Source organism: Sceloporus occidentalis, unplaced genomic scaffold (genome assembly GCF_023333645.1).
Source record: "Sceloporus occidentalis isolate IW3139 unplaced genomic scaffold, rSceOcc1.0.p SCAF_4, whole genome shotgun sequence".
Classification (NCBI taxonomy): Eukaryota; Metazoa; Chordata; class Lepidosauria; order Squamata; family Phrynosomatidae; genus Sceloporus; species Sceloporus occidentalis.
This window is the reverse complement of record NW_028316984.1, coordinates 139,868,361-139,890,001: the sequence shown is the minus strand read 5'-3', so window position 1 is coordinate 139,890,001 and position 21,641 is coordinate 139,868,361. Positions and strand designations below refer to the sequence as shown.

The 21,641-nt window shown below is 40.6% G+C and overlaps 1 protein-coding gene across 8 annotated transcripts in view; it reads left to right on the top strand.

Moving 5' to 3' along the window:
- LOC149314712 (sodium/calcium exchanger 3) overlaps nt 1-21,641 on the top strand; it is a 273,963-nt gene that overhangs the window by 212,159 nt on the left and 40,163 nt on the right. For 4 of the 8 annotated variants that reach the window (XM_089521775.1, XM_089521773.1, XM_089521771.1 and 1 more), the window contains exon 3: nt 5,482-5,588. In XM_089521775.1, the coding sequence (XP_089377901.1) occupies nt 5,482-5,588 (107 nt within the window). Of the gene's footprint in view, nt 1-5,481; nt 5,589-7,604; nt 7,648-8,282; nt 8,387-21,641 lie in introns of those variants that run through there. The other 4 variants (XM_089521776.1, XM_089521774.1, XM_089521772.1 and 1 more) reach the window with 2 other exon arrangements.

The following is a 21,641-nucleotide window of genomic DNA, read 5'->3' as shown; positions in this document are numbered from 1 at the left end:
TCCACTGCAAACTTGGGTTGCGGGGAGAGCAGGAGGCATAAAATAGAAACGAGAATACACAAAAAATTTGGGACACCCAAAGAGCAGTGAATATTAAATGTCTCATTTTCTTTAAATGCAGATGTATATTTTATTTCTTCATAAGTTGCAAAGCATATGGGTTTTTTATTCTTGTAATCACCAGTGCATTCTCAGGTTATCTCTGCATGCTGCATTTCACCTTGATGCCAGGAATCATCCAGCAATTAATTCAGTGGGTCTGCTCTAGTATAGACTTTCAGCTGGCTTGAAGCCACTGTCTCGTGATTAAAAAGAAATGATACGAACAAATTCTGATTTGATAACTAGGAAAAACCATAGACAATGTTACCTTGCACCCCTGCCTGGCAGTTCCTACCTAGAAGTGAGCCAGAAAGAGTGACAACAATGTGGGAAGATGTCATGTTAATATGTAAAGTGTGACAAGCAAACATCAAGAGAACAAGGCAAAAAAACACAGTGGTGCTCTGTCATAAGACTGTCCTGAGAATCCTTTGAAATTAAATCAGCTGGACTCAGACACAAGAGCTATTTTTCAAGTTACCAGGACTGACAGTTATATTTCCCTTAATGAAAATCAAGAAGGCCAAAGAAAAATTTTCACTTACAAATCTTGAACACCAGCTACCTCTCAATACTTGTATATATTTGCTTCCCCTACCCCAGCCTTGATCTGTACCAAATATGATATCCATCTGCAGTAGATTACTTCTAGAATAGCATTAAACACATCTAAAATTCTCACATGTCAATCAAAAGTGCTAGAAGAAGGCCATCTTAATGATTGACAGACAAGCGGCTTCTACAGTGATTCATCACTGCACAGTGATTCTTCCTCTTCTGCCTGATAACTTGGCAGTCACAGTTTATGTGTGCACAGTTTATATTTCATCAATAGGAGTAATGACTATGATCCTGTAACTAGAGGCAGCAACCTTAGCATGCCTATACTCAGTAGTTTCTACTTTGCATGTATCTCTAAACAGAGATCTATAAACAGAGGCTGGATGGTCATCTGTCAGGGCGGTGCTTTGATTCTGTGTTCCTGCATAGGAGGGGGTTGGACTGGATGGCCTTAGAACTCTCTTCCAACTCTATGGCGGGTTATAGACTGCCGCTTTGAGGCGGTCTGCCACCGCCACCGTTTGCTCCGTAAGGGAGCCGTCGCAGCCACACCGCGCGGCTCCCTTACGGAGCAAAAAAGAAGCTCCAAAATGGGGCCAGGGGCGCATTCGCGATGTCACAGGCGCCGCGACACGTTCGGATGCACAGTGTCCGATACGTAAAGATGGCGCCGGCTGTGTGGAACTGCCGGCGGCATATTGTACGGACAGAGTCCGTATTAGACCCAGGGGCGTCTAGAAGAGACGCCCCTTTTTTAAAATGGGATGTCCTGTGGACGTCCCAAGTGCCGGTTTGTAACCGGCCTTTGATTCTATTATTCTAACAGTTTGACCATAACACATATTCATGTTATTTCCTTGTTTTTGCCCTTAGCCACAAGCTCTGTTCCTGCATCTGTTAGTCTGCAGTCTGAGTTTGTTTGGCTTCCATTTTATAATCTGCAGTTCTGTCTCTCTACTCCATGTTTAAAGAGCATGTGTTATATGAGATGTCATGAAACCTTGTCTATCTCAGCAGCTTCTGCCCTTTGAGCAAATTGGAGGACTTCCACAGTCCCTATGTATTCCCTAAAGCACCAAATATGTAGGGGTCATAAATATGATCCAATCACAAATGCATAATGCAGTTGCCTTAGTGAATTCCGGTCAATAATTTTTATGCAGGAGTTCCTTTAGACATGAAAATTATGTCAAGGATTCCCCTATGGTAAAAAGGTTGAGAAAGGCTGATCTGTAATATTGGCTTCATCTGTACTGCAGAAATAATCCAATTTGACACCAATCTAACTGGTATAGCTCAGGGTTATGGAATTCTGGGATTTGTAGTTTAGTGAGACCTTCTCTGTCAGAGAACTCTGGAGCCACCACAAACTACAAATCCCAGAATTCCATAGCATTGAGCCATGGCTGTTAAAGTGGTATCAAGCCAGATTATTTCTGCAGTGTGGATAGAGTCATTAATGAAGGGCACCTTATTCTTCTCAATCTCAAGGACTGTACAGACCGCCCCTAAGGGGCGGCCTGCAGCTGCCTCTATCTGCACCAGATCAGGGCTGCGGCAACTGCACACTGCAGCCCTGATATCTTCTTTTTGTGCCCCAGAAAGGTCATTATAGCTGCCAGCACATAGTTTTTCCATGCTCCTTTGGTGCTGTGCCATGTAGATGCAGTGCCAGAGGAGCACCATGATGCTGTGCACCATGTGGAGTGACACGCACCATCATGCCTGCCTGGAGGTGGAGTCGAGGCATGCATTATGTGGATGCTATGGCCCAGCTCCACCCTCAGGCTGGCCTTAATGGCCAGTCTGTTGAACTCCTCAGTCTCTATTTTAGGAATATCTGTTAGCAAAAGTGTGCAGTCCAGGGAAGAACTTATTAAAATATAGTGAGATGCCTTTGGCTGCCTTTCCCTATTGCTTCTTCTAGCACCAAGATGTGATGCTTGTCCTGGTGACTAATAGCTCTCCAACATGAGTCTTCCTTCCTTCCTTCATTCCTTCTTGTCTCTCTCTCTCACACACACACTCTCTCTCTTTTATTTTTAAGCCATCAGAAATGGCACCCTCAGCTATTCTTTGTGAATTTGCTATGTTACTGTGTGTTGCATGAAGCACTGGTTCCCTAAGTACAAGTGGGAGCTGGAACAAGATGTTGCAGTGTATTATCACCTAAGAGTTGAAATGCTCGTCGCCGTCCCCCTGCCCCAGATGCCAGCTGCTCAATCCCTCTGGCAGATTACTCCATTCCCAGTCATCCTACTTTCTAGTCTTCTATCCCAAATGACACACAACATCCTGTTGTTACAGAGCATCTCCCCATCCACTCTGTTGGTTTCTAACCCCCTTAGGGATTGTTTTCATTTGACTTGATTTGGGTTTTGTACTTCAGCAAGCCCCCAGGTTTCCTAGGTTCCTTGAAGCTTGATTCTTCATGGCCCCATTTTCCTTCCATTACTGTCATCAGTCACCAGCCCACTTTGCTGTTAAAGGGCAATTATGAGGGATGGGAATTCACTTTCTCCATGCCATTTATTCAGCTGTTATTCAGACAAATCGGTTAGCTAAAGAAAGAAAGAAAAAGCTATTCTGTGTTCTTAATTCTTTACTTCATCTTGCACTTCAAGTTAGTCCTTGCATGCCAAAGATACACACAGAGAGAGAGAGAGCAAACAGCAGCTGTGGGGAAGTCTCAGATGCACTGGGACTGTGGGAGTGGGATAGGAAAGGGTAGCCTCCTCCCTCTGCCATGTTCTCAGTAAAGACAACCCCTCTGAAACTGTTATTTACATTTCAAGGGAAAGTTCATGAGCCAGTGTTGCATAGTGGTTTGAGTGATAGATGAGTACTCTGAGACACCAGGGTTCAAATCCCTGCTTAGTACTCTAGTTAGGAAAATCAGTATCGTGTGGTAGTGGCTTGAGCATTGGACTAGGAATCTGGTCTAAGGTTTGAATATCCATTCAGTCATGGAAACCCAATGGGTGAACTTGGGCAAGTCCCATTTTATCATCCTTAGAATAAGGCAATGTCAAACCTCCTCTGAATAAACCCGACAAGTTGATAGGGTCACTATAAGTCAGAGGTCCTGTCTGCACTGATGCAAGACAGCCCAGAGCTGTCCTGACCCTCCCCTGTTGCAAAGACCCTCTGTTCCAATGCCAGGGCATTGATTGCATGTGCATCTCATTGAGCTGCCCAGTATGTCTGTCGCTGCTGTGGGTCACTTTTCTCTGAGTTCTGAACGAGGCACCCAGCCTCAATCACATGGCTAGGGCACTTCGATCTGACCTTCATTTTGACTTGATGGACACACCAGGAGGCAGAGCAGAACATGTTTCAGACAGCTGCCTAGCATCAAAACAGTGGGCTCTGGATCTTCTAGGAAGGTCCAAAACAAAGAGTGATGTATTAAAATCTGTGTTTAGTATGTTAAACACCAGTTTTGCCACTGACCGGGCTGGCTGTCATCTGGTCTATTTGCACCAGAACTGGGATTTGGGCCATGCCTGAACATCATCCAGTCTCTGAGATGACAGGGGGAAGGACACTTTATTTGACCCATAAATACAAGGCCGGAGTTGACTTGAAGGCATGTAACAACTATAAAGAAGATTCCATTGAGATCTTGTAACAACTTTGAGACTAACTGAAGTAAAGAAGTTGGCAGCATGAGCTTTCGTAAACTTCAGTCTACCTCCTCAGATGCATATAGGAGGAAGTAGACTGAAGTCTGTGAAAGCTCATGTTGCCAACTTCTTTATTTCAGTTAGTCTCAAAGGTGTTAGAAGATATCTCTATATACTGATTCTACAGACTAATACGACTATATCTTTGAAGATTCCATTGAGTCAGTGGAAGCTTTCCATTGAAATATAAATACTAACTTGGGTGGAGGGTGTGTGTGATTGTTAGGACGTTAGTAGAGAAAGAGTTAAACTTATCTACCTCATAATGCTTTCCTTAGTTATTTTTTAGTTTATTTTATTAGCCATTAGTTATTTTTTAATTTATTTTATTTAACTTTTTAATTGGGCGGGGGAACAATGGTACAGTTTAGACATTTAATTCAGTAAAATGACCCATATGCTAAAGTGTAGAGCTTATTTCAGTAGTATTATGTACATTTTTGTGTGAACAGAGTTTGAACATTTTTCATGTCTGAATCTTTGAAAAAAATTAAAAAGTGTTACAATACGTATTATTCTGATATGGTTATGATGCAAAATAACAAGTCAGCATTTCTAACTAAATGACCTGAGGCACTAACTTTTTGATCTGAAAAAAGCAGAAGGTTTTATATGTGTTTTTAATGATGTGTGTGTATGCGTGTGTGTTGTGATATGCTCTTTAACATTTAACAAGGAGTTAAAACTGACTCTTAAATGAACGGTTTTGAGCTGGGTGAGTCAGAGTCTTTATACTCATAGTGATGTCTAAATGCCTTCTAATTTTAATTGCATGTGTGAAGGACAGTGGAATTGTAGGTACAAAAAAGAATTTAAAAGCTGTGTAAGTAGTGCAAGAAGATGTTGAAGTGGCATAGATGTTCTGCCAGACTAGCTAGGTGGCTCAGAAAAAAACTTTAAAAGTTGGCAGGGCAACCCTATGCAATCAGAACTAAGCCCCATTGAATTCAAAGGGACTTTGTCCCAGGCAAGAGGATTGCATAGGATTGCAGCCATATTGTGTTTTAGTATCATGATGGGTGAGTAAGCTTTGACCATTGAAAGTCTGTCCTTGTCTTCTTTCTCTTTCCCCAGCTTGCCCACCCTGTTCCCCTTCTCCCCATTATGACACTTATTATTTTTCCATTCACAGCAAAACTATTCACATCAAGGTAATTGATGATGAGGAGTATGAGAAAAACAAGACTTTCTTCATTGAGCTGATGGCCCCCCGCATTGTGGATATGAGTTTACATAAAGGTGTAGTACTGGTTCTCCCAACTAACCTTAACACTCTTCTTTCCACTTTCTCTCTTCTCCTTCCTTTCCTTCTCTCACTCTGTAGTCTTTCTTTGTTTTCCAAGTACTCTATCCTTAACACTGCTGTATATGCACAACCTGTCACATGGTATTGATAGGTGCTAGCAAGACCAAGCCATATATATTTGGGGAGGTTGGGTGTGGGCATGTGTGGGTGTGCGTGTGCATGGTATGTGTGGGGTTGATCGATTATCATTACATATTTTTGAAATGACAAGACACTATGGTTTTCAAGTCCATCACAGAAGTAGGCTGTGAAGCTCCAAATTCCAGCATGATGCAAATGTGGATTTACCTTGGAGTTCATTCAGTTAAGCTCACACACAGCATTCTGTTGTTAGTGCATGGATCCATGACTCTATGGCTGCATTGCACACTGATCAGCACACCAATAGTAGTTACCTAATTCCAGAAGGAATTATTTCTGTGGAAAGGAAGAGTTTTGTTTATAATTTATCTAGATTTTTTTTAAAAAAATGTGAATAAAATGAATAAATGAATAAAGTGAATAAAATGACAATCAAAACTAACAGCATGAACAAATGGAAGTTTGGTCCCCTTCTTACTTACCATAAATATGTCTCTGTTTTGCACTGTGCCATTATGGTTATGCACCATTCTCATCTATCTCTCTACCAAATCCACTGCCATAGTCTTACAGACAAACACTACTCCTTGTGCACATTTCTACATCAACTCCCACCTCCCATGGTGATTCCATACACCCAGAAAGGAACTGGACATCTCCAGTCTTATTAAACTGTAATTACATAGGGTTAAATCAGATAAAGCTGAAGATTAGGCTGCTAGATAATTACTCTGAAGGCTACTGAGCAGGGATTTGAACTTCGTCTTTCCACATATGCAAATAGATACTACTTTCCATTCCACACATACACACACACACACATATCCTTGTACTTGCTCCTTGTTCCATTTGATTTCTATTTCCAACACACAGTTCTGAACCTTATGAATTTTTAAGATTAATTCAAAGGTTAAGTACAAGTGTAACATTTTGCATATTAATAACGTTGAGATGCAGTACCTAAAATCTGCAAATGTTTCACCTCTGACCCCCCTAGGAATGTTACTTTCAGAACTTTCCTTCACACATTTATTTGGATATTGGTCTGATAATGGTGGTAACCAACTTACATTGCAGCTGCTAACAACAGCCTGTAGATACAGGTATAGAAATACTGTAGAAATGGTACAAGCACATAACACTGCTGCCCAAATCCCTTTCCCTTAAATGCCTCTTCAAAGTGTGGCTGGAAAATGGCTGGAACAGTTAGGTGACTGTAGGGTGAGAACTGAGAGCCTTCTTAGATGTGACCTTAAGAACACATTTAAGCTTTTCTCACCCTTTTTTGTGTGTGTCATTTACTACTGTGGGAGAGAATTCAGAAGAAAAGATCTGTTGTAATTCAGTGTGAATATTTTCATTCACTGAAGGAGCCGATTTAAGCTTCACCACATACAAATGTCATGAGACAGGCATCGTACAAAACTCCTTGGCTTTTCTATGCTATTTATTTGCATTTCAGATTCACATCTGGCAGTTGTTCACATTAGATTCCACACCACTTTCCCTCACTGAGTAACTACAAGCGATTGTATTGGAAGAGACCCAGGGGAACTAATGGAAAAAACCCCAGGAGAGACTGGTAACCTTCCAAAGAATAGAAGAGAGAAAGCCATTCATATTTATTGGTTGGTACTTTTTAGTAGATAAAAGCAGGGGGAGTTCTTTGTGCAAGCATGCTGAACCATTAACAATGGAAAGTATCAAGGTGATAAGAGTTTGCAAACATAATTTAAACTCTGTTCTTGCCAGCATTTACATTATTTTAAGAAACTTGCCTGGTTGTATCACATTCTGCTCATTAACCTTTAACACTTAATTTCATGAACACAAATCACTCCATGCAACAACAAAAAAATGAATGGGCAAATGACAATAGAAAGAAAGAACAAAAGAAAGAAAGGAAACCATGTAAGTGTATAAGGCTATTATAGGCATGTAGTTTTACAGGGGATGGGAAAAGCGAGTTTGCTTTCATCAAGCAAAGCAAGAAATTACCCTAGGTGGAAAGTTGTTGGCCTGTGTGTGTATGTATGTATGAGTATGTGTGTGCATGCATGTACATACTATTTAATTTAAGCTCACCACCCAGAAAATCCAAAAGTAATATTAGCAAAATGTATGTGAGAAGGAGGGATAATTGGTCCTATATCCAGAGCCCTTTAAATATCTATCTTGGGCTCGCTTTTGCCCGTGGATAGTTTTGATTGGTTATTGTTCAGCCATTTGATTAGCTGTTATTACCATGTGACACTCAACTTAATGTGCTGCAGAAGTCACCTTCCACTAACCATCAACAAGGACCAGGTCCCCTTTCCTTATCCTTTGTCCCTTCCATCCTTCCCTTCCTCTTCTAATATTCTCTGACTGACCTAAAGATCATCTACGACCGACGTACCATAGAAAGCAAGCGAAACACCGCCAAAGGCAGTGGCATAATGGGCTGCATGTGAGGAAAGTGTGGTGGTGGTGGTGCTACTGGTGTTGCATCCACTCCCAACCAGGCAACCCACTGTACACACATGTCTTTCTTGTTGTCCCTACAGGAAGACCGTAAGGGTTAAAATAGTAGATGAGGAGGAATACGAAAGGCAGGAGAATTTCTTCATTGCTCTTGGTGAACCGAAATGGATGGAACGAGGAATATCAGGTGTGAGATCCTTTTTTGAAAAACAAGCAAAATGAACTCAGATCCAAAAAAAGTAACCTTTTTTGCTCCCCCTTTTTCTACCGCTTTCATTTTTACACAGACCAAGTTTTGTTATTTCCCCCTCCTATTTCTCGCTCTCACCCTGTTTCGGTCCCATCTCTGCGTTTTTGAGCCTAAGCTTATTTCAGATCCTCCTATGTGCTTGTGTCTTGCAGGCGACCATGGCTCAAGTGTGCTTGGATCGTTTCTGTTCTTTCCTTTCACTCTGTTTGTTTTTCTCTCCCCCTACTGGCATCTTTAGCCTTGTCCTATTCCCCTTTTTCATGCTGAGACTGAAACCACTTTTTTGGAAGAGTGTAATTGCATGGCTGCCTCTTCAGCTTGCTCCCCAGTTCTGTATCTTGCACAGTTCTCCCCACCATATTCTTGCTCCCTGTCTATGGCATTGAGGTGAATAACATGGAATGCTGATGAATTTGATTATTTGATACAGATAAGTTAAATGACAATTAAGAAGTTTTGTCATAATAATGGCAGGTATTTGCATTCTGACTGCAAAAAAAAAAAAAAAAAAACACAAAAAAACCTCCTCCAGCACAAATATTAAGAATACTTCTTAGCCCTAGTGTTAGAGATTCAGAAAGCATTTTATTTCTAATTGAGAAACGGTCAAAGTGAAGCCTTAAATGCTTTATTGAGGCCACATGGCAAATCAGCAACAAAGGCTGAATCTACATTGCAGAATTGATGCAGTTTGACACTGTTTTAACTGCCATGGCTCCAAGGCTATGGAATTCTGGAATGTGTAGTTTTGTGAGATATTGAACCTTCTCTGTCAGAGAGCTCTGGTGCCACAACAAACTACAAATCCCAGAATTCCATAGGATGGAGCCATTAAAATTAAAGCAGCATCAAAGTGAATTAATTCTGTAGTTTGGCAGCAGCCAATCATGTCTGTCAGTTTTGGAAGTTAAACCCTGTTTTACAACATCATTCTTAATTTCATTGACATGAATGAGGGTCCCATCTCAAAAGGATATGCACATTTGGATACTTCAAGTTTTTTTCACAACTCTTCTTCATTTCAGTGGGTCCTGAGAAGAAGGTCCCAGTGGACTATGCCTTCTATCATTCGATCCATAGACAAAAATGAACCACATACAGTACCACTGAATGCAAACAAACTGAGAAAACTACCACCATCAAAGACAAATCAAGCTCGTGAAAATGTTTAACTATAATAATGAAACATACTAGTAATATTAGAGTTTAGATCCATACATTAGGTTTTTTTTTAAATATAATCTGTACCATAAAAATGAAATAAATAAATCCAGCTCTCTTAACTGTATAGTTGAGAGAACTGATTCCCCACTGATGCTTCTAAACACTACCAACCAGTTCTTTTAAAAATCCAATAAGTGATCAGTTCCAGGTATCAGTACACCAAGTACACCAAGCATAATTATTGTTTTATTATGTGCCCATCAAAGGATTTTCTTGGCAAAATTAATTCAGAGGAGGTTTGCCATTGCCTTGCTGGAAGGCGAAGAAAGTGTGATTTGCCCAGAGTCACCCAGAGAGTTTCCATGACTGAGTGGGGAGTTGGACCTGGTCTCACAGAGTTCTAAGCCTCAAACTCAAACTACTATGCAATGCTGGCTTGTTTCTGTAGCATAATAATACATTAACATTTTATTCTGCCTGATCCTGTGGGCTTATGGTTCAATGTAAAACCAAGTAGGTAAAAACCATATATGTAGTGCAATTACTGTAACAATCATTTAAAATTAAAACATTTAAGGCAATCACCAAGTAAAAAACTCTCAGGTATTTACTCATAATTGCCTCTCCCTAAATCCCATCTCCAATCTTTCTAATCCCTCCCTTGTCCTTATTCTCTACAATGCATCCTACTCATTGATCCTTCTCACTGAAGGCTTGCTGCTAGGACCTTGACAAATGACATATTGGTCTCCCCCCCCCCCCCCCATGTCAATTTTCTGAAATCACATCAACACTGCCCATTACATCTCTATTGACATTTTCATTGGTTCTACCATATATACATCTTTAATTCTTTCCTCTTCAGAATTATATTCCCTTGCAAACTGTCCTACCTCCCTCAGTTTGTTTTGCACCTATCTTGTAATAAAATCAATTTTCTATTGCTCTCCTTCTGGCAAGAGGTGGAAGTCAGCTAGGTCACTTGTTGTTGCTTTACTATGCCTTTGCAGAGACAATGAAGAGTTGTTTCCAGCAGTAACCGTCAAAGACGGAATGACCTATCTGTGCAACCAGAATGCTTTCACCTCCTGTTCTCACCATATCTTGTAGTCATGAATCTCATATAGAAAAACATCCCGTTGAAAATTAGCGCCTTCTCTTCTCTCCAGTGAGCCATGTTTTCCTCCCAAATCTTCCAAGAGGCCTTAGGAGTGGGAAGATGAGTGCTTGCTCCTGCCCAAAGCTTGATAATGTTATATTTTGAACTATAAATCCCAGAATCCCCAGCCAACATAGCTATTGGTAATGCCATTGAGGGATTCTGGGAGTTGTCAGCCATCAAAATAGAAGAAAAATTCAAGTCTTGCTGTCATCTAAAATGCACTGGTAAAGGTTTGTTATTTTCAATGACCATTTTATGGCTGGTTCATGATCCATACTGCACCTTACATCATTTTTATTCAGCCTTCCCCAGGCTGATGTGCTGTAGATCCATCAGACTGCACCTTCCATCATTTCATGCCACAACAACCAGTGTGAAAGATGGGAGTTATAGTCCAAGTTATGAGGGAAATGGTGGCACTAGCCTGGGGAAGCATCTACCATTATGTGGCCACAAAGTGTCTGCCTCCTCCTTAAGTGTACTAGTTTCTGCTTGGCATGACAGACATGAAGCACAGATAGACTTGTAAACCTGATGTTGCAGAGCATGGATCGGTTGAACACAACTAATGTGAGATTATTGTTGCTATTTTAATTATGTAGCCACCACACACAGAGAGAGGAGAGACTACCAGGATCGGGTAATTTGGGATTTTTGCAATATAATTCTATATAAATCTAATCAGAAGAAAGTCCTGTTGATATCTATGGGACTTAGTCATGGTTAAATGGGGTATGAAAGAGTAGCTAAAATACAGGTAAATAAAGAACCAACATTGTAAACTGCTGCTTACATTGTCCTATATAATAAAGTAAAAAGAAAGCCAAAAAAAGAAGGGAGGGAGTCTTCTTTAGCGCATAAAGAGATGTTTTTAGCAGGAAAATTCTGAACTGACTGCAGAAGAGTAGAGTAAAGACCAGAAATTAGGATGTTATACTAACATGTCCTAGGCCAGGTGGTTAAGCTGACCCTCTTAGCAGTGGATGGATGGGTTTGGAAAGAAGCAAAAGAGATGAAATCGCAAAATTTAGCAACACTGTGGATGTCAGTGGCATTACTATAGACAACAAGGAGAGGGGGCTGTCCAGGTTTTTTTATTCCATCCAGACTCTGCTGAGGGCAGCTACTGTGAGGGTAAAGGGAGTCAAGCATTAGTGCCATTCATGAGCTTCAACTTTAATTTCCTACAAATTCCTGTTTGGTTGTTAAATAAAGTTGAAATATGCAATGTATCCATTTCTAAGTTCATACATACAAGAGTGGTGGTTAGTAGCCTCCATGTATCTCAGATAGCAAATCTGGAGCTTTCTAAAGGAGACCTCTGAAATGCTGAATCCATTCTGGATGTAGGCTTCAGCACCGTTGATGGCTCCTTTGAAGTTCAGGCTAAAACCTAGAGCAGAGTCATCATCCCACTGACATGGAAGCCATGCAGAGCACCTTTCCCCACTGTGAGCCCTCTGCAAAGTACACAATGGGCAAAACACACTGAAATATTCTCTGCCATTGCAGCAAACCTGAGATCCTTTACTGAGGAGCACAGCAAGCTAGCTCCCTCCAAAGACTTGGCAAATAGACGAATCCTACAAAAATCATAAGGAGCTTGTATGCTGGCAGAATAGGGAGGGCACAGCCTGTTTCATATCTAGATAGATCTTCCATTCAAGACCGTAATTGGTTTTTCTTCCTGTGCTTCAAAATTTCTGGGAAGTTTCTATATGTAGAGCCAATTGTCTTGCAGTTCACAAAAGCTATCTGAGTGGTATTGCCTAAAAGTCATTCTTAGGGAAAAACTAGATGTAATTTAATTGTGTAAATGCAGTGCATATTATTTGTAGCAGCTGTGGCTTGTTGAGGAAAAACAAAGCTTGGAAAAGTTACTTATCTGGACTGCAATTTCCAAACTGCTCCAAACAGCATGGCTATTGGCCATAGTATTTGGAGGATTTGGGGAGGTTTATTTAAAAAATAATAATTTTACCAAGTAATGGAAGAATCCTACAGGGTGGAGAAAGTTTACTCTTTCTGCCAGAATCCCAACAATATTCACTTATAAGTGTCTGTTTGTTTTCCTAGAGAACCTCTCTTGGTTGTATGGGCTTCCCTGTGGCAATTACTTACATAACAACAACAGCAACAACAATAACCATTAATTGCATTTCCTTCTGGCTTGGCTCATAGTTCCAGTTCCAAGCCTCCTACAGAATCCTGTCTTCCTACAACCTGTTCCTTGACACAGTTTTTGCCGTAGCTGGGCTCTGATACCAACAGAGAGACTGGCTAGCAGATAAATAATCTGGGAAATTCTGCATGATAGTAATAGTGGGGAGGTGGGGTGAAATCTCATAGAAATAAGTTGTCTTTTTCCTTTTGTGTTGGCTTTAAAATTCATTTCACTGATCATCTCAACCAATTTATATGGTAGAGAAATGAGGCCAAATGCAAGGCTCTTCATGCCTCCTGCCTTGGATTAATTTTTGATCCTATTTAGATAACTTCATCCCATAAATTGTTCAGTCTTTGTTACCCTCTAGGCTTTTAGTGTATTAACTAATTTGAATTAGATTATATTGTTTGCTTCTCAGGCATTTTGTTTTTGAAGTCATGTCAGAATTATTGGCTGTATGACTTTCAGCCATCGTAATCCTCAAAGTCAGATCCATAATCTCAGTTGTTATCATTTTACACAGTGTTTCTCTTTTTGTAATCTTATTCTATGACACCATACTCCATGTAACACCTGAACAGACTGCCTGAGGTCAACACTTTCTGCTTTGACAATTTGTATATTGATGTGAAAATCAAGAATAAGCATAACCAGCAAAAATACTTCTCACTGTGGCCTTCAATGCATAAAACCAAGAGTATGTTAAATATATCATACTTAAATTTAGGCAAGGGTTGTAATATTTACCTGCTTAGCTTCTGGATGTTTTCCCAGTCTCAATCTGTTTCTCACAGATTCTCTATATTTCCCCCTTACATACATTGATGGTAACCAAAATATTGCTGGGGGAGCACAGCAAGGTGCCGAATCCTTCCGGCATATTGTGTCACCTTTCTGGTCACCTTCCTGTCAGTATCTCTTGAAGGTTCCTCCAGAGAACTGAGCATTTCTGATTATTCAAAGATTGCATTTAGATTTGCTAGCTTGCTTGTTATTCCCTTGATGGTTCTAGTGTCACATTAGTTAAGAGCTTGTGTGTAGATTTTCTCTTTCTTCATCAGCCCTTACAGCAAATGCAGGTTGCATTCTTTTCACATGTCAGACTTGACAAGCCAGCATTAAAGTGTCCATAGAGCTTGCATTTAATGTTGGGAAGGGACAGAGAAATGAGTTGGTTCTCTATCTCCTGACTAGGTGGAAGCTCAAGCAGCTTGCCTGAGAGAATTTAGGGTATCAAGGCTACTAAGGCATTACTAAAAAGCCTTGACCTTAGCTGCCATGGGTCCCATTTGTAGCAGAAAGACAGGATAGGAATTGAATTTAATAAATTAAATTAAACTGATAGATGACAACTGATTAACTGATAGACAGATCAGAGAATATATACCACTAAAAAGTAAATACCAACTTGCATAAATTCTGCACATGCTAATATTGATATATAATTCCTACAGTTTAAATTTCACAGAACCCAAACAAGTTAAACCTACCAGTAAACTCATGCCAAAATGTGAATGAGTTTTTCTTCAATTCAATTTTTATTCAAATGGCCCAAATCCTGCTTCAAAATAAATTCCCTTTCAATGAACTTACTTCCATTTGATGCTGCCAAGGGGTGGATCCAGATGTAAGTGCAAGTGAAATCACCAAAGCAAATCAGTACCTTCCAGCCACTTGAAAATGAAACTGTAGTGGGACTTTGCTGAATAGAGTAAGCTATAATGCAGGAATGTGAGGAATTGTCCCAAAACTGCGTTGAATTTATGATTGGAGCTCTTCCACTCATAGTAGGTGGAATCTGAATCTAGTATCGAAGTTCCCAACTAGATGGAGTATTACTCCACCTTAAATCACATTAAATTCAACATTAGCAGAGTGGGCATTTGGAATCCAGCAAGGCAGAGAAGAATACAAGAGCATGGAGAGTCTTACTGTGCAATCCGATGACTTGTGTGCATAGCTAGTCTCTTGCTTGATTTTTTGAACATACCATAGGTAACTTAAATGGCTTGATTTTACAGGGCCACACACACTAAAATCTCAAGTTCCCCCTGGAACAATATCGTTTTCATCAAAGTTTGATAATAATTAGTTAAACATTATTAAGTGCTCCTAATTTATTAAAACAGTAATTTTAGAAATCATTAATTAGATAATTAAATGAGGGTGTTATTAACAGGTTATGCAATGACTAACATTTCACCTTCTTTTGATTTACAGTTTTAGGGATTAATAAAGGATTTGGAATGATTTGAGACCATTTTTATTTGGTTTTTAAAACAAAACTAACATTTTAATAATGCATGTATTAAAAATTAACAGTTTAGTTTCTAAATTTTGTTGAAACAAATGCCCACAGTGTTTTGTTATTTATTGTGTCATTGTAAATGCTCTTGTTTTCAAGCTATGATTTTCATTTTCAAGTACAGTCCAAGTGTATGGAACAAACAATGAATGGCCATTTCTTTTCTGTATGGAAACACTGCAGAAAGTTAAAACTTTACAGCAATTTAAAACTTCAGTTGCTCATTTAAAATGCAGTTTAGTCATTGAAAGAAAAGAGGTGGGCAAAGTTACCATGGGAATGTGAATGCAGCAAATATAAGGGTTCTAAGAATGAATAATTTTCAATGACTTACTGTCTCCAATTTGGAGACAGAAGGAAAAGTTCATGGATGGGGGCAGAATTCTTATCCGACCAGCAGTGCCCTCATTCTACCCCTCCTCATTAGTTAAACCCCAAATTTCCCATTGTACTTCATAGGTTATGTTGCCCCAGAGGGAATCCAGGACCAGAATCTAGGACATAATTGAACAGATTAATGGTCATCCATTTCAAAGGGTTGATATTTAAGTACAGTGGGCTCTCAGAAAGGTTTGATTCTAGGACCACTCGTGGATACCAAAATCTGTGGATGTTCAAGTCCATTAATTGGATAGCAAAATGGCGATCTGTATATAAAATGGCAAAATCAAGGTTTGCTTTTTGGAGTGTGTGTGTGTGTGTGTGTGTATGTATATATATATATATATATATATATTGAATATTTTCAAGCCATGGATGCTTGAATCCATGGATAAACTATCCGTGGATAAGGAGGGCAGACTATATTTTCTGATCAAACAGACATTCCAAGGAAAATAACAAAGAGTGAAGACAAAGAAAGCAGAATGTAAAGTTCCAGCAGGGGATGCAGCTGGATCACAACCCTAGCATGCCACTGCGCACGTCTGCATTCCAGCTGAATTCCGTTTTGTCTGTGAAGCTTGTAGCCAGCCGTTCAGAATGTCTCTGCCAAGAGCCAAGCTAAACAAAATATGCAGGAATCCTTGCCCAGTCACCCTTACGTTGCTATGATGGTTCCTTAGTTACCAAATGTCCCCTTTTTGAGCTGCTGAGTTCTGAGCTAGCATACCTCTCTCAATCAACATAGCTGGCATTTTCCACCTGACTTTTGTACATCAGACAACATTTCAGTCTCACGTGGAAGTCCTTACAACTTAAACCATGCAGGCACAGTGAAGTCCTTCATAAAAGAGAAAGCATACTGTAGTGAAGTCATTCAGCCCACGTCCTACACTTCACCACTGAGGCAATGTTGTATTAGATCAGCCTTCCCCAGAAGCCATGCTGGCTGATGGAAGTTGCAGTTCAGCCCATCTGAAGGATGCTAGATTGGGGAAATCTGTGTCACATGTCTGCCCTTTCTGTTTCAGTTCCATTACTCCATATGGTGGAGTTCTATATCTTTCTCTTGTGACACAGGAACCATCTTCAGGCATTCTCAAGGGGAAAATGGCTTCAAAAGGTGTTGGATCCAGAAATCTGGCCCTCATGATCCTTATACAAAGTTCCCAAATAGACAGAGTATTTTTTTTTCAAAGTTTCCAACTAGATGGAGTATAATGACTAGCCTTCAAATGGTCATGGTAAATGTGCAAAGACTGAGAATGAATTGAGAGCAGCAGCAAGGAGATTAGAACAAGGGTATAGTTACAGGGTGACAAAGTGAAGTCATTGCCACTCCAAATAAGAATGATTCCCCCACTCATTAAATTTTCCTTCAGCCCCCAAATTACAAAGGTTACAGAGAGTGACACAATGAAAACAGTTCACACCTAGAACTCTTATATTTGATGTGTTTGCGTTCCCGTGTGAACTCTTTTCTGCCACTTTTCTTTGAATGTCTAAACTGTATTTTCAATATTTGAAATTTTAAGTTATTGCAATGCTAGATACTGATGGAAATTTTCACTTTGGAGAAAAGAATTTTCATTTGGAAAGACAATGGTCTCATTCATCCACCTTAGTTTTTTACATTGTAAATCTGAGGGCAGAGATTGTCAAAATCACAATCTGTAAACCTCTCTGAGAGCTTTTGTGGCTGAAGTGCAGGGTATAAATACTCTGAATAAATAAATAAATAAATAAATAAATAAATAAATAAATAAATAATAGCTGCACCCCTGAGTTAGAGCCAGGGCTGATGCATGCTCCCCCTTGAACATGAATAGGCCTAAAACTCAAAATCAGCATTAATAGAATAGCATTATTCAGCTGTAAGTAGCTCTCCTACCCAAACAACATACTAATAAGAACTAGAACATTAAAACTATGTTGGATCAGACAAAAAACCAGCATACCAAACATTCTGTTCTCATACCAACCAACATCTTGCCTAGGGGAAACCCACCAGCGGGATAAGAGTTCCTTGCAATCTGCTCATGTTCTGTGGCAACTAATTTACAGACCTGTACTCTGCATCTGATATAGAAGTGATTTGTAGCCATCCTGACTCATTACCATTGATGACCCTAATCTCCATAAATTTATTTAGTCCCTTTTTAAACCATCTTGAATCCTGTGGTAGGAGAAAGGCAGGATATAAAATAAAAAATAAAGGGTGCACAGATGGGCAGCCGTAACCATATCTTGTAGCAGTGAATTCCACAATTTAAATATGCACTGTGCAAAAAATGTGCCTTTTTTATTTGTCCTGGGTGTCCTTCCATTTAGATTTGGTGGATGACATCAGGGTCTTGTAGCAGAAGGAAAAGAGAAAAGCCTATTTATTTTCTTCACACTAAGCATAATTTTATACACTTCTTTCATATCTCTGCTTACCATTTCTTTTCTAAACTTGAGCACTTGCTCCAGACCTTCAGTCATTCTGACTGTCCTTTTTTGCACCTTTTTTTCCTCTAATATATCCCTCCTTTCCTGGTACAGTGATAGTAATGTATTGTGGTGTAGTGCTTTGAGAGTTGGACTAGGATTCCAGAGACCACGGTTTAAACCCCACCCAAACAAGGAAATCCAATCTCTCATGGCCCCAGAGGACAGCAATAGCATATTGCTTCTTGAACAAATCCTGTGATAGGTTTACCTTAGGGTCTACCATAAATCAGAAATTGCCTGAAGGCACCCAACAACAGCAACCTATTAGATATACGAGAGTACTGAATCCTCTTAAAAGCAATTAAGCTGAAGCCAAGACTCTTTTCTTATACCTTCACACAGTTTTGTGCAACCAATTGCTCCTCCTTTCTGCTCCACCTAAATTCCATCCCTATGGAAACCCCTATCAGCCACAGTATCATTTAAGTTATATACTTCATTTTTACCCCATATTATTCCCCATACGGGGCCTCAAGGCAAATTACAAAATATTAAAACGATACACATTAAAAACATACAAACACATCATTAAAAACACTACGGGGTTGAGACTGCCATGGTCGCCTTGGTCGATGATCTCCGTCTGGGCATTGACAGGGGAAGCGTGTCCCTGTTGGTGCTCTTGGACATCTCAGCGGCTTTCGATACCATAGACCATGGTATCCTTCTGGAGCGCCTAGCAGAGGTGGGAATCGGGGGCACTGCGCTCCAGTGGTTCCGATCCTACCTCTCTGGGAGGTTCCAGATGGTGCAGCTGGGAGACGTGTGCTCCGATAAGAGGGCCCTTACATCTGGGGTCCCTCAAGGAGCCATTCTGTCTCCCATGCTTTTCAACATTTACATGAAACCGCTGGGAGAGATCATCCGGAGACATGGGGCGCGGGGTTATCAGTACGCTGATGACACCCAAATAGTCTTCTCTATGTCTCCGACTGATGCAGTGACCGGGGATGGCATCTCTCCTCTCGTGGCCTGTCTGGAGTCGGTAATGGGCTGGATGAGGGAAAACCGACTCAGTCTGAATCCAGAGAAAACGGAGGTGCTCGTGATAGGTTCTCCTGGCCCGGGGATGGCGGTGGTTCCACCTGTCCTGAACGGGATCACTCTTCCTGTGAAGGACTCGGTACGCAGTCTGGGGGTGCTCCTTGATTCGTCGCTCCACCTTACATCACAGGTGGATGCGACGGTCAGGAGCACCTGTTATCAGCTTCAGCTGATACGCCAGCTGCGTCCCTACCTGGGCTGGAGGGACCTTGAAACGGTAGTACATGCTCTGGTAACCTCTCGTTTGGATTTCTGCAACGCGCTCTACATGGGGCAACCCTTGTACCATACCCGGAAGCTACAATTAGTGCAGAATATGGCAGCCAGACTGGTTACTGGCATACCCAGAGCCAGTCATATAACACCCGTGCTTAAAGATCTGCACTGGCTGCCTATTCGCTTCCGGGCGCAATACAAGGTGTTGGTTATTACCTATAAAGCCCTAAATGGCTTGGGCCCAGGATACCTCGAGGACCGCCTCTCCCCATACAATCCGCCCCGCACTCTCATCTGGCAGCAGCTATTGAGGGTTCCAGGGGCCAGACTAGCCTCTACTTCTAAGAGGACTTTCTCCATCTCGGCCCCTACCCTTTGAAATTCCCTGCCCATTGAGCTCTGCTCGGCCACCTCCCTGGCCCAGTTCAAAAAGGGGCTGAAGACCTTTTTATTTAAACAAGCATTCCCTGATGCAAGCCCCGACTAACTTCTCCCTCCCCTTTACGTCAGCAGTGGCAAGCTGGCTGAAATGTTTGTACTGTATTTTGTTTATGTATATGGCAATTTTATGTATTTTATGAATGCTGTACACCGCCCTGGTTTTATAGAAGGGCGGTATATAAATAAAATATTTATTTATTTATTTATTTATTTATTTATTTATTTATTTATAATAGTTATTTTAAAATGATTTTAAATTATCTATAGAATTGAATCCATTTAAATATTCATCAGAAGACAGAATGTATCAACAAAACAACACATCATTAAAAGCCTACTGTACCCAACTCCTAAAAGCTCATTGAAAATGAAAACTTTTCACTTGTTGGGGTTGGGAGAACAAAATGGGAGCCATCTTAGCCTAGCTAGAGAGCCCATTCCAAAATCTGGGAGCAGCTACTGACAAAAGCTGGTATGCCTCAACATGTCAAGTGCTAGATATAAATTGTAGGGGAAAGATTATCCAGTGGCCTCCAGATTTCCATCTCTCTAATACAGTTCCTTCCTGAATTTCCACTAAATCAATTATCCTTGCATCTTCCATAGTTCATGGTTTCTTTTGCTTCTCTATCAACACCAACAGGAAAATTTTCATTTACTTCCAACTCCAGTCTTGCCCAACTTCTATAACCCACTTGGTCTAATCCTCTCCCCATTACCCCCCGCATACACACACACACATACAAAAATTCACAGTTAGTTGGTACAGACATTCTCCTCTTCAGTCTTCTGCCATGAAGTTATTCTGACCCTAACACCTTCTGGATTCCTGGCTCAGAGTCCAGATGTGAGACTGTGGGTGCAGAGTTTAAAGTGGGCATGATGCAGACATCAATATAATTATGAAACTTAGCATTATTCTTTTTAGGAAAAGAGTAGGGAGTGTCTCTCTACTCAAGGGTCAAAATCATTTTCAGAGGTTACATTCCAGGGTTCCATCATGCTTAAGTCCAAAACTCTTAATGCCAGTAAGACAGCCTTAGGAGTGACATTTTGACATTTTAGGAAGCAGTAGAAGACAAACCTACAGACCCTTCAATTCTCCCAATTTGGCAGGGACAGTCCCAATGAAACTTCTGACATTCTACTTTTGCAGCTACTTTCAAAATGTCCCAGTTTGTCTTTCCCCTACTGCCCACTTTATCCTCAGCTTATTTCAGCTTTTGCAAAATGAGTGTGAAAAAGTGGCAATGGAGAGAGGAGAGGAACAGCAGAATCTTGTCTTTCCCAGGAGACTGAGGCAAAAGCAAACTGATGCAGCCTCTCCTACTTTGTGTGTTTGTCTTCATTAATATCTCCCCCTTATTTTGAACACACTCTGACATTCCTTGGACACATGTGTCCTGGTTTTCATTTGTGAAATTCTGGAAGGTACTGATCTACTGAAAAGCTGGGAAAACACTAAATGCTGATGTCATGGGAAATGGGGTGTGAGAATCTGGGGAAACCCAGAGATCCAAATTGGGACTCAGAGGGCTAGACACATCCATAGAGCCTGAGGATCTCCAGCCCTGCCCTAGGAGCTGGTAAAACATGAACCTTTGATGTGTTCAAACACCAGCTCCAGTAACAGAAATCTGAAATAACACTTTTAAAATATAAATGTACACACACAAATATACACTAGACATATACATAGACACTGATCTTGATGGGAGTTGTTTGTTTTCCAAAATAGTGATACCAGCAGACTGAATAAGGAGCCAAAATTATCGAAACTGAGGCACAGAGATTCAGGATCAGTCACCTCAAACTCATG